We start from the raw sequence: 12390 nt of genomic DNA, 5'->3' as shown, positions 1-12390 counted from the left end.
AATGTGGTTATATAGGGTTTGTTTTGTAAATAAAAGTTTATAATGAATCCCTCTTTTCTGAACCTAGATAATAAAAATAACAATAATTTTAATTTTAATATTTACCCCCTACTCCCATTCTTTGACAGTGGGTAGAGTATTTTGGAGATTTATTGAATATAGAAGTTAGGAAGGGGCAAGGACATGGTATATACCTTTTGACTTTGGCTTCCTCCCTTGGTATATAGATAGAAAAGGTTTCATGCTGGCAGAAATGTCAAAAAAATTACTGTGAGGGTAAAGGACAATGCCAGGGCTTTAGTAAAAGATGAGATACAAAGAGTAGTGAAAATGATGAAAGCTGGTAAGGCACCACAGTTGCATGGGTGTCATGTAGTGTCTGACAAACTGGAGGAATGGTTGTAATGGTGGGTTGGCTAACAAGATTGTTTCATGTATACCGTAGGAAGGGAAGTGTGCAAATGGACAGGAGACTTGTACCTTAGAGCATCAATGCATCGCTTGAGAACTAAAAGAGAAGTGTTGATGTTTGAAGCTTCTTTGACACGATCTTGGCACCCCTGTGTCTTTGTTGTACGTTCAGCTCCTGCAAGGTCACACAGGGACAACCTGAAGGATAGCATGGCAATTATTAATAATGTGCTCATGAGTATAGCAAGAAATTTTTAATAAACAGTAAATCACACAACTATATTTAGGAGGTCAAATAAAAACAAAACATACATCAACACCTCAAGGATGAAGTTATTCAAATCAAATGGATATTCAAGAATAGTAATACAAAAATACCAAAGGCCCTTTCCCTTTCTATGCTCTTCATGCTTATTAATAATTTGAACATGTAAAAATGACAATAGAAGAGATCAACTCACATGGAAACCCGGGCAACATGAGGATCATCATTACTGGCAAGGTGGACGAGTTTGATGGTGCAGATACAATGTGAGCGAGAGGAGTTATGATTCAGCTTTGTAGCAGCAAAGTGCAAGTTTTGGCGACTCACTTCCAATAAACGAAGGGCTTCCTCCAAAGACCTTATTCGTACTTCTCGTAACCCTTGAAATGAAAGTGATTATATATTTATAGTAACCATATTGAAACAATAAAGAAATGATGATAAAAATAATAATAAACTTAAGAGCTGTGTACTAATAAAAGGATATCAGTGTATGTAATGAAAGGAAATACAAAACAAGGCTAATAATATTTGTATGTACAAGAGCAAGACATGGATGATAAATGTACTGAAATAGTCCAAACATAAAATAGGATTGCCCTGGGCCAGAAGCAATGCAGCAAGACACAACACATCCACAAGTTTTGTCAAAACTTGACTTGGCTACCTCCTTTACAGGGGAGAAAAACCCCTTGGTGTGTATGTATTTACCTAGTTGTACCTAGTTGTATTTTACGGGAAGGGGAGCTATGCTCGTGGTGTCCCATCTTCATATCTCATTTTATCTAAACTATTTTTAAATTCATGTATTGTGTTTGCACACAACACTTTCTCATCTAACTTGTTCCAACTGTCTATTACTCTGTGAGGAAAGCTGTTCTTTTTCAGATCTCTTCTATAGCTGTCTTTCTTGATTTTCTTTCCGTGTCCTCTTGTATTTCTATCATCCCATTTTATCAAATTCTCTCTATCATGTGTGTGTGTGTGTATGTATGTATATGTATGTATATGTGTGTGTATATATATATATATATATATATATATATATATTATCGGTTTGATGTCGCTGCCATTAGCGTATGTCTCTCATATATATATATATGGATGGGGTGAAGGGGGCTTTGGGGAAGAGGAAAATGTCTGTTGAGGAAGGACGGGAGAGGACAGAAGACAGGGGTGAATGGAGAATGGTTGTAAATGGATGATGTTGTGATGCATGAGGTGGAAAGGGCGAGAGGTAGTATGTGTGAGCAAAATTTGACGAAGCCCGAAGGGATTTCTCCCCATCTTCTTTTATGCATGGGGGGACGGAGAGGTGGGGTCACCAATTTAGTGAAGTGGCCTTGCTGTGGATGTGCTGTGTCTTGGGACACTGCTTCTGACCCAGGCCAGTGGACAAGGTGCAGGTATGGCACGTCATCCAGGAGGTGCTAAGATAAGAGGAAGGGTGGAGGGGTGGGAAGTGTTTTCAGGGATGGAATGGGTGGGAGTGATTTTATGCCTTTTCCTTTTTGGCTACCTCCCTTGTAAGGGGGAAAGAGCCTTGGTGTATGTATGTGTATATATATATATATATATATATATATATATATATAATGTGCAACAACATTTTGTCTAAGTGATATATATATATATATATATACACACACACACACATATACCAAGGCTTTTTCCCCCTTACAAGGGAGGTAGCAAAAAAAAAAAAAAGGCATAAAATCATTCCCACCCATTCTATCCCTGAATACACTCCACACACCCCCACCCTCCCTCTCAACTTAGCACCTCCTGGATGACGGGTCATCCCTGCACCTTGTCCACTGCCCTGGGTCAGAAGCAGTGTCGCAAGACACAGCACATCCACAGCAAGGCCGCTTCATTAAATCAGCAACCCCCCCATGCATAAAGGAGAAGACGGGGAGAAATCCCTTTGGGCTGCGTTTAAATTTGCTCACACATACTACCTCACCTCCCTCCCACTGCCCTTTCCACCTCATGCTTCACAGCATCATTCATATACAACCATTCTCCATTCACCCGTCTTCTGTCCTCTCCCGTCCTTCCTCAACAGACATTCCCCTTTTCCCCAAAGCCCCCTTCACCCCATCCATCCACCTCATCCTACGATGTCCCTTCATGTTCACTCCCTCCACAACTGCCTTCCATACCTTTTTCACTAGTCTTTCTTCACTCATTCTTTCCATGTGTCCAAACCATCCTAATACTCTTTCATCAACCCTATCTCCCAACCCCCTTTCCACCCCTGTTCTCCTCTTCACCTCCTCCTTTCTCACTCTATCCAGCCTAGCAACCCCCATCATACTTCTCAGACACCTCATCTCAAACACATTCAAACTCCTTCTCTCCTCTCTTATGTTCCATGTTTCTGCCCCATACAGTACTGTTGGCACAATCACTCCTTCATACAGTCTCCTCTTAGCATCCATTCCCAAACGTCTATTCCTCATTACACTTTTTAAATCCACCAAGGCATTTACTCGCTTCTCTCCATCTACATTCCACCTCCACCTTTTCCTGCCAAATTTGCATCCAAGTATCTAAAAATATCCACTTCCCCCAGTCGCTCTCCCTTAATGCTCACTTCCAGACTACTGCCACTTTCATTCCTTGTACATCTCATCACCTTACTTTTACCCACATTTATCTTCAGCTTTCTTCTATCACACTCTCCCAAACTCTGTCACCAACTTCCTCAATCCCTCCTCCGATCCTGCCACAAGCACAGTGTCGTCCACAAACAACAGCTGGCTCACCTCCCACTTTTCTCCATTTTCTTTAACCATCTCCAATCCCTGACCCACTACCCTTGCATTTACCTCTCGCACTACTGTATCTACTCATAACCAGAGAGGATACATACCATTTTATGTATCCTCTCTGGTTATGAGTAGATACATAACACTGTTTTTAAGGCGGCTTCATTAAACATCACTATTGGTTCCTTTCCTTTATTGGTTCACAATTTCTTCTATGGTTCTACACTAAGTCAATCACCTCCTGGTTCTATATCACAATGCACTCTATTATTTCTTTGTACGTATCATCGGACCGACTCCCATGTATATGAGGCGTATACATATCCCCATCCATGTATAAGTTGAACAGCCAGGGTAACATAACGCATCCTTGACGAAGTCCCACCTTTACCTTCAACCACTCACTCTCTCCATTTGTAATCATGACACAAGCTCTACTACTCTCATAAAAACTCTTGACAGCTCCCAGAAGCTTTCCTCCTATCCCGTATATCCACAAAACCTCCCACAGTGCCTTTCTGTCTACCCTGTCGCAAGCCCTTTCCAGATCCATAAAGGCCCAAAAAACATCCTTCCCCTTTCCTATAGCTTTTTCATATATCTGTCTTACCACAATAATCTGATCTACACAACCTCTACCTGTCCTAAATCCACAATGTTCCTCATCAATTACTCCCTCTGTTCCTCACCAATTACTCCCTCTGTTCCTCTTCTAATCCTCGCAGTCAAGAGCCTCCCATAAGCCTTCCCAACTACACTTAACAACCTAATCTCTGAAACTACTACATTCACACTTGTCCCCTTTTCCCTTGTAAAATGGAACTATACAGGCACTCCTCCAGTCCTCCAGCACTCTACCCTCTCTCCAGCAAACATTAAATATCCTCACCAGCCAGTCCACCATCACTGTACCTCCTTTTTTTTTGGACATTCTGCATGGCATCCATCCAGATCAGGTGCCTTACCTCCTTTCATCATCTTAACAACTGCCTTCACTTCATCCTTCCCTATTTCTCCTCCATTTTCCTCACTCATCACTCTCATTTTCTTAGCATTTCCCACTGCAGCTATCTTTCCCTTCCTATCCTCCTTCACATTTAGCAACTCCCTAAAATACTCTGCCCATCTTCCCCTAACTGCTGCCTTCTCTTCTATTATCATCTCTCCATCTGCACCTTTTACCTTTTCTTCTCTACTTGATTCGACTCCTCTTCCTCTCTTAATTTCTTTCCAAAACATCTTTTTATTACTTTAAAAATTTTCTGTCATTCTCTTACCCCATTTCACATCTGTTCTCCTCTTTGCCTCCTTTAAATTTTGCTTTACTTCTCTTTTCTTTTCTTTGTACCTCTCATATGACTCCCTCGTCCTATTTTGTAACCAATCTGTGAAAGCTCGCTTCTTCTCTTCTACAACCTTCTTTGTTTCCTCATCCCACAATTCACTACCCTTCCTTCTATTTCCTCCTGTCCTCCTTGTTCCAAACACCATCTTTGCACACTTTGTGACTCCCTCCTTGAACCATCCCCATTCCTCCTCCACACCTAGCTCTACTCTATCCCTCACTCCCATTCCATCTTCAGCTTCTTGTACTCCTTCTCCTTTTCATTTAAAGAGTTCACTATAAGCACCTCCCTACCTTTAGTCCCTTTCCTCTTCCTCCATCTATCCTCCACTCTCAACTTACCTTCCACCAAAAAATGATCTGATATTTCCCCATACTTTCCCCTTAGCACATGTACATCCTTAACTCTTCCTATCATAATCCTACTTACCACTACATAATCCATCAACGCTCTATCTACCACCCTTCCCTCCACCACCCTCTCCCATGTGTACTTATGCTTGACTTTCTTCTGAAACATTGTATTTGCTATCATCAACTATCTTTCTAGACACATTTCCACCATCAACTCTCCACTACGATTCTTTCCTGGAACTCCACATTTCCCAACCACCCATCAATTGGATCATTTCCTACCCTAGCATTAAGGTCTCCCAGTACTATTACATTGATATTTCTCCCTAAATCCTCTATGCACTCATTTAAATCTATCCAAAAAGCCTCCCTTTCTTCTACGCTCTTCTTACTGCCAGGCCCATATGCACTTACAAACACCCACATCTCCTTTCCCAGTTTCACCTTCATCCACATTATCCTTGAGGAAACCTCCTTCCACTCCACTAGACGTTTACCTATCTCTTCACTTACTAGTACAGTTGAACCTTGAAAGCCCGGACTAATTGGGGGGAAGGGTGGTCCGGTCATGCCAAACGTCTGGTCATCGAAAATATCGCCCTAACACCCGTAGATTTTCATAGCGGTATACGTATAGGTAATGTATGATATGGCATAGAAACACATAAGAATAATACTTTAACAATGTAATAACAACAATACTGTAATAATAATGCTATAATACTAATAATTCTGTAATAACAACTATAATACAGGCATGTAAATGTACTGTATATACAATGTACTGTACTGTATTTTTTATTACGTACACTGTAAATATCGGAAGGTATGCACGCGGGACAGTGGTGGCGGCCAGGGTTGCCGCGTTTTCTACACTACCGTGTAGAATGGGAGTGTTGCCATACCGGGGTACACATTTTTCTCGGGCGTGTGCAGACTTTCATAGCAAGATGTACTTGTCAAAGTTTGACAAAATGTTGGTTCTAGTTTTTTTTATTCTTGAATGTATATAAGGCCCCCATGCCCTAACATATTCCGTAAGATATAAAAATGATTATTTTTTTTATATTATTATCCCTAAAAGAAAGCTGAAACTTTCGCGTAGAATTTTTTTCTACACGGTAAAAACGTATCTTTTGGGGTATAATATTTTATAAGTAACACAATTACCAATAAAAGTCATATTTTGATGTACCATTTATTATTTGATAACTAGTTCTATTTTTAAACAAAAGTTTGAGTTTTTGAACGTTTTTAACAGCCCGCTGATATGTAGAAAAAATTTCCTCATGTCCTTGTGCAGTTGCCACATGCCGCTATTTTACTACGTTTTGGTACAAAATTCTACGAAACGGCAGCCCTGGTGGTGGCTTGACTGGGCCGGGTTTGAGTACACATGTACGGCCGTCGCTGCCACCTACCGGACAAATAGGGAACTTTACTAGAAAAGTCCGCCCTTTGTTCATTTCGACCAGTCATACGAGGGTCTGGGCATTCGGGGTCCAGGCTTTCGAGGTTCGACTGTATAGCCACCCCTTCCCTCCCTCACCCTCTCTTCACTCCTGATAACTTCCCACTTACACTCGCCCTTGCCTTTCAACTTAGTTTCACTCAAAGCCAACACATCCATCTTTCTTCTCACAAACATACTGCCTATCTCTTCCCTTTTACTCTCATCTGTACCACATCCACGCACATTAAAAGACCCAAACCTTAGGGTACTGGTCGGAAAACTCCCAGACCCTCTTATGCCTTTGCTTTTTCTTTTAGGAATGTCCCCTGTGGGGCTACAAGGAGAAGAATGCCTAGTCCCAGTCCCCGTCCCTTTCTTCTCGCCTCTTATGATCCAAGTGGAATTACTTGGTGGCAGTATTCTTTTCCCCCACCACAGGGAAGGTAAGCAAAAAAAGAAATGAATATTCAGAGAAATTGTACAGGACAGGTACACGGGGTTGGGGGACAGTATAACGGAGGGACAGTCGTAGTATAAAAGTGTCATCATTTCTCTATGAATAGAGTTTTCCTCAATCGCAGCCAAAATGATGTGTGGCTCTGGTCCGTAGGGGCACCCATATAGACCCTAAAGTATCAACTGCATGCCACTTTGCCACAATAACATGCAGGCAAAGGAAGCCAAAGTCAAAAGGTATAATTCCACTCCCACCCATTTCATTTCCTCATACCCCACTTCCATTCAACACCCTTCCCTCCCTCTTTTCTTGGTCCCTCCTGGATGACGGGTCGTTAGTTCATTCACATTTGGAATATGCTGTTTCCATATGGTCACCGAATCTCATTAAAGACATTGACAGACTGGAAAAAGTACAACGGCGAGCCACAAAAATGATTCCAAATATCAAAAATAAATCGTAAGAAAATCGACTAAAACATATGAATCTGTTTTCCCTAAAAAAGTGTAGACTCAGAGGTGACTTGATACAGGTCTTTAAAATTCTAAAGGGAATTGACAACATCAAAAGTGACAACATTTTCACATTGAATGAGAATCAGACGAGAAACAATGGTCTCAAACTGTCCAGAAATAGATTCAATTTGGTAGTAGGTAGAAACAACTTTGCCAACCGTGTAGTTAATGAATGGAATAAACTTCCTGCACAGGTAGTGCAATGTAGTTCAGTTCGAAGCTTTAAGAATCATTTAGATAACTAAGCAAGATGCTGTAATGATTATAATTTATTTTATATTATTAGTTTTTGTTTTGTTATCATTTGTCTGTTTGATTTTAATTTATTATTAGTTATATGTCAATTTATTATTATTTACTATTTACCTGTTTGTTTATTATTTAACTATACCTATGCATTTATGCATCTCATTTGTTATTTACATTATTATATTTTTATTTGTTATTTTATTATGATTTTTTTTAGCATCCAACCTAGATATGGACCAAAAGGTCTTCTGTTGGCATGCTCCCATCTTTGTATTCCTTTGTAATCCTTTGTCATCCCTGCATCTCACCCATCATGCTGGGTCAGAGGCAATGCAGCAAGACACAGCACATCCACAGCAAGGCCATTTCATTTAATCAGCAATCCCCTCTCCATTCCCTCATGGAGAAAAAGCGAAGACAGGGAGAAATCCCTTCGGGCTGCATCAAAATATCATTCACACACAACCACTCCCTAATCCCTAACTAACTCCCATATATGGTATATGTATGTACATGATAATTACCAATCTGTGTATTTACCTAGTTGTATTTTACGGGAAGGGGAGCTATGCTTGTGGTGTCCCGTCTTCATATCTCGTTTTATCTGAACTGTTTTTAAATTTGTGTATTATTTTTGCACACACCACATTTTCATCTAACTTGTTCCAAACGTCTATTATCCTGTGGGTAAAGCTGTTCTTATTCAGGTCTCTTCTATAATTGTCTTTCTTGATTTTCTTTCCATGTTCTCTTGTATCTCTACTATCCCATTTTATTAGATCCTCTCTATCAATAATTTCCAAGCCTTTCATGATTCTATAAATAGTTATCAAGTCTCCTCTCTCTCTTCTTTGATCTAATGTCTGTAGCTCAAGTTTTGCCAGCCTCTCCTCATATGAAAGTTCTGAGAGCATTGGTGACAATTTTGTAATTGCTCTTTGTATTCTTTCAAGTTGTTATACATTTTTTTTTGTACTTGGTGACCACGTAATCGCTGCATACTCCAATTTTGGTCTTATCAAAGAGACTAGTATTTTCTTCACCATTTCTTCATCCAGGTATGTAAATGGCACTTTGTTCTTATTAGATTATAAGTTTCTCCTTTTTTTTTTATATATATATATTTCTCAGGGGAACATATCATTCATAATAATGACTCCTAGGTTCTTCTCTTTTTCCACTTTTTTGATATCTTCCTCTCTCAATGTATATGATCCCACTATTCTTTTTTTGCTTCTTCCAAATTCCATTATACTACACTTCTTAATGTTGAATTCCATCTCCCACTTCCTACTCCATTCCCATACTTTATTGAGATCGCTTTGCAGTGATTCACAATCTTCTTCAGTGTTTACTTTTTTCAACATTTTTGCATCGTCTGCGAAGAAGCTCATATAACTCAATTCCTTCATCCATATCATTAATATATACATAGCAAACATTACTGGGGCCAATACTGTTCCATGTGGAACTCCTTCAATGAACTGCTTATTAGACTATGTATTTTGTCTGTTAGTTCATTCCTGCATTCTCTCAAAATCCAGTTTGCCATTTCATCTGGACTATGCAATTTTCTGATATCAGGATTACTCAAGTGATTAATTTTAATTCTTTGTTACTTCTATTTCTTTCATAGGGGGGACTTTCCCCCCCCCCCACTTGTCATCTCTAAGTTGTATGTTCTCCCTCGTAAACACTGATTTAAAATGTTTGTTCATAATTTCTGCCATTTCTATTTCCTCTGTGTATTGTATTCCTCCTTGTCGTAGTTTCACTAATTCTTGTTTGTTTTTCAGTTTGTTGTTTACAAATCTATAGAATAGTTTTGGTTAATCTTTACATTTTTCTATGATATCCTTTTCGTGTGTTCTCTTTTCATCTCTGCGCACTTGTACATATTAATTTCTATAATCAATATATATTTTCCATTTTTCAGGATTTTTGTCTTTCCTCCATTTTATCCAAGTTTTATCCCTTTTATCTTTTAACTCTACATCTTCTGTTGTACCAACATTTTACATATAATTTTTCTTGTTTTTGTCTTGGAACATACTTTTCCACTCCTTTATAATTTTTTTTCAAAAATTTCCATTTCTCTTCTACTGTTGTTTTGTCTTTATATATCCTTTCCCAGTCTGCTTTTTGTTCATTTTTTCTCATGTATTTTTCTTCATTTAGTTCCAGTTCTACTAATATGTGGTCACTTTTACTTACTGGTGTCTTATATTCAATCTTGTCCACTATTTCAGGTTCTGATGTGATTATTAGGTCCAGTCTCGATGGTTCTTCCTCATTTCTATGCCTAGAATTTTCTTGTATCCATTACATCATTGTATGTTCTACAATCATATCAAGTAGTACCGGGTACATTTCCCCATACATCTCCACCCTTCATTGTCATCTCTTCCCAGCAGATTTCTTTACAATTAAAGTCACCCATTATAACTATTCTTCCTCCATCTTCCATTATCTTATTTAGTGTTATCCTTGTGTCTTCTAACATATTTTTGTTCTCTCTTCCCATGAAGCCATTTTAGGATGCACATAATTTACCAAAAAATTCCTGATCTTCCCATCCCTGTCCTCCACTTCCATCATAATCATCTCTATTCTTTCCATATGTGACATTCCTCACATTTATATCCTTCTTAGTCAGGAACATAACTCCACCCCCGTGTTTTACCTCTCTGTTTCTAATCCAATAATTATATGCACCATGTCCTACACTGTTGGGTGGTAGTGGACCTTTCAATTTTTTCTCTACAATGCCACCTATGTCCAGTTCTTTTTCCTTCAGGTAATCATTCAGTTCGTTCAAGCCTGTTATTAAGCCATCTACATTTGTGTAAGACACTTAATTTTCTGCTACTTCCATCGTGTTTTCTGTTTCACTTCTGTTTTTCTCTCCTATTAACCATTTCCTCACTTTCATATCCACTACTCTCCAATAGATTTCTCTTTGTCTGACTCTGTTCTTTTCTTGTTTTTTTCCTTAGCTTCTAGTCTTTTTTGTTTTCTCATCCTCTCTTTCCTCTTTATTCATCTCTCTTTTTATCCATACCTGTTTATACTGATCACTTTTTGCTAGTTTTCCTGTTTTTAATAAGATGTTCTCTGCTGTCGTTTGTGACCTGAATTTAACCTTTAGTCTAGTCTTATATGTATTGTATTTCCCTATTCTATATATTTCTTCAATTTCTTTCCCTGTTTCTTGTTCATTCTCTTAAATTACTTCTAATATCTTGTTTACCTTTTCCTTCTCCTCTTTTACTCTTGCAGTCATATTTGGATTGTGCTTTTCTTCCATCCCTAATATAATTATACCTTTCTTTTTATCCGCTAAGTCTCTTACTATATTCTCCTTCTCCCTCATCACTTTAATAACTGTGTCCTTAGTTTGTTCTTTCATCTGTTGTGTCACTATATCTCTAAATTAAATTTTGTTATTCTCTTGGACTTTTCTGTAACCCAGTACAGTAAGTGGTTGTATATGGATGATGTTGTGATTGCATGAGGTGGAATGGGCGGGGGGATGGGGGGTGAGGTAGTATGTGTGAGCAAAATTTGACGCAGCCCAAAGGGATTTCTCCCCGTCTTCTCCTTTTATGGAATGGGGGGATGGAGAGGGGGGGTCGCCGATTTAATGAAGCGGCCTTGCTGTGGATGTGCTGTGTCTTGCGACACTGCTTCTGACCCAGGGCAGTGGACAAGGTGCAGGGATGACCCGTCATCCAGGAGGTGCTAAGATAAGAGGGAGGGTGGAGGGGTGTGGAGTGTATTCAGGGATGGAATGGGTGGAAATGATTTTATGTCTTTTCCTTTTTGGCTACCTCCCTTGTAAGGGGGAAAAAGCCTTGGTATATGTATGTATGCAGTACAGTAAGTCCTCGTTATACGGTACATATGCATTCCTGAAAACCTTACCGCAAATTTAAATTACCGTATACCGAACCCATTATAACATGTAATAAGATATGGCAGACATATCCCTGCTCTTTCCTCTTCAAATATTTGGCAGATACTGTATCTGTGAATTTTTCTCACTGTAAATAGAATCGAGGGTAGTAATTACCAAATACCGTAACTGTGAATTTACTGGATAAAGAAACACAGCATAAGGAGGACTCACTAGACCTCTTTTGCTATGGACTCTTTATTCTCTTTATTATTATTCTTTAATTCCTCATTCTCATCTTTTACTTTTTTTAACTGTCTTTTTAATTCTTCTATTTCTTTATTTAGGTTTTGGTTCTCCTTCTTTAGTTCTTCCAATTTATCAACTCTTTGTGTAATCCGTGTAAGTTGACTGAACCTAACCTCCCACTGTTCATTCATTTTCTCTAGTTTTTCCTCTAGACTTGCTAATCGGGGGAGGTTGTCATCCCCTCCCACATGAAATCCATGGAAATTATTATCTCCACTTTCTATTGTGTTATTCTTATCTATATTTCTAATTGTAATGCCTTAACTGATATTTTCGACTTCACCTGCGTCGTCTGCAACCCTTTTGTTGACATTCTTCTGACGTCCGGGGGAGCCTGTTCATCTCCTTCGTCATTTTCTTCCA

The 12390-nt window shown here is 39.0% G+C and overlaps 1 protein-coding gene across 2 annotated transcripts in view; it reads right to left on the bottom strand.

Annotated features, from left to right (window-relative positions):
• Positions 1-12390, bottom strand: part of LOC143035120 (uncharacterized) — a 214642-nt gene that overhangs the window by 124133 nt on the left and 78119 nt on the right. For both annotated transcript variants that reach the window (XM_076201708.1, XM_076201709.1), the window contains exons 9-10: positions 873-1056; positions 481-609 (exon numbers count right to left, since the gene is read on the bottom strand). In XM_076201708.1, the coding sequence (XP_076057823.1) occupies positions 481-609; positions 873-1056 (313 nt within the window). The remainder of the gene's footprint in view (positions 1-480; positions 610-872; positions 1057-12390) is intronic.

The sequence above is a fragment of the Oratosquilla oratoria genome, chromosome 18 (assembly GCF_046742065.1).
Source record: "Oratosquilla oratoria isolate Oo_2021 chromosome 18, ASM4674206v1, whole genome shotgun sequence".
Lineage (NCBI taxonomy): Eukaryota > Metazoa > Arthropoda > Malacostraca > Stomatopoda > Squillidae > Oratosquilla > Oratosquilla oratoria.
The sequence above is the reverse complement of the archived record's forward strand: the minus strand, read 5'-3'. Positions and strand labels throughout refer to the sequence as shown.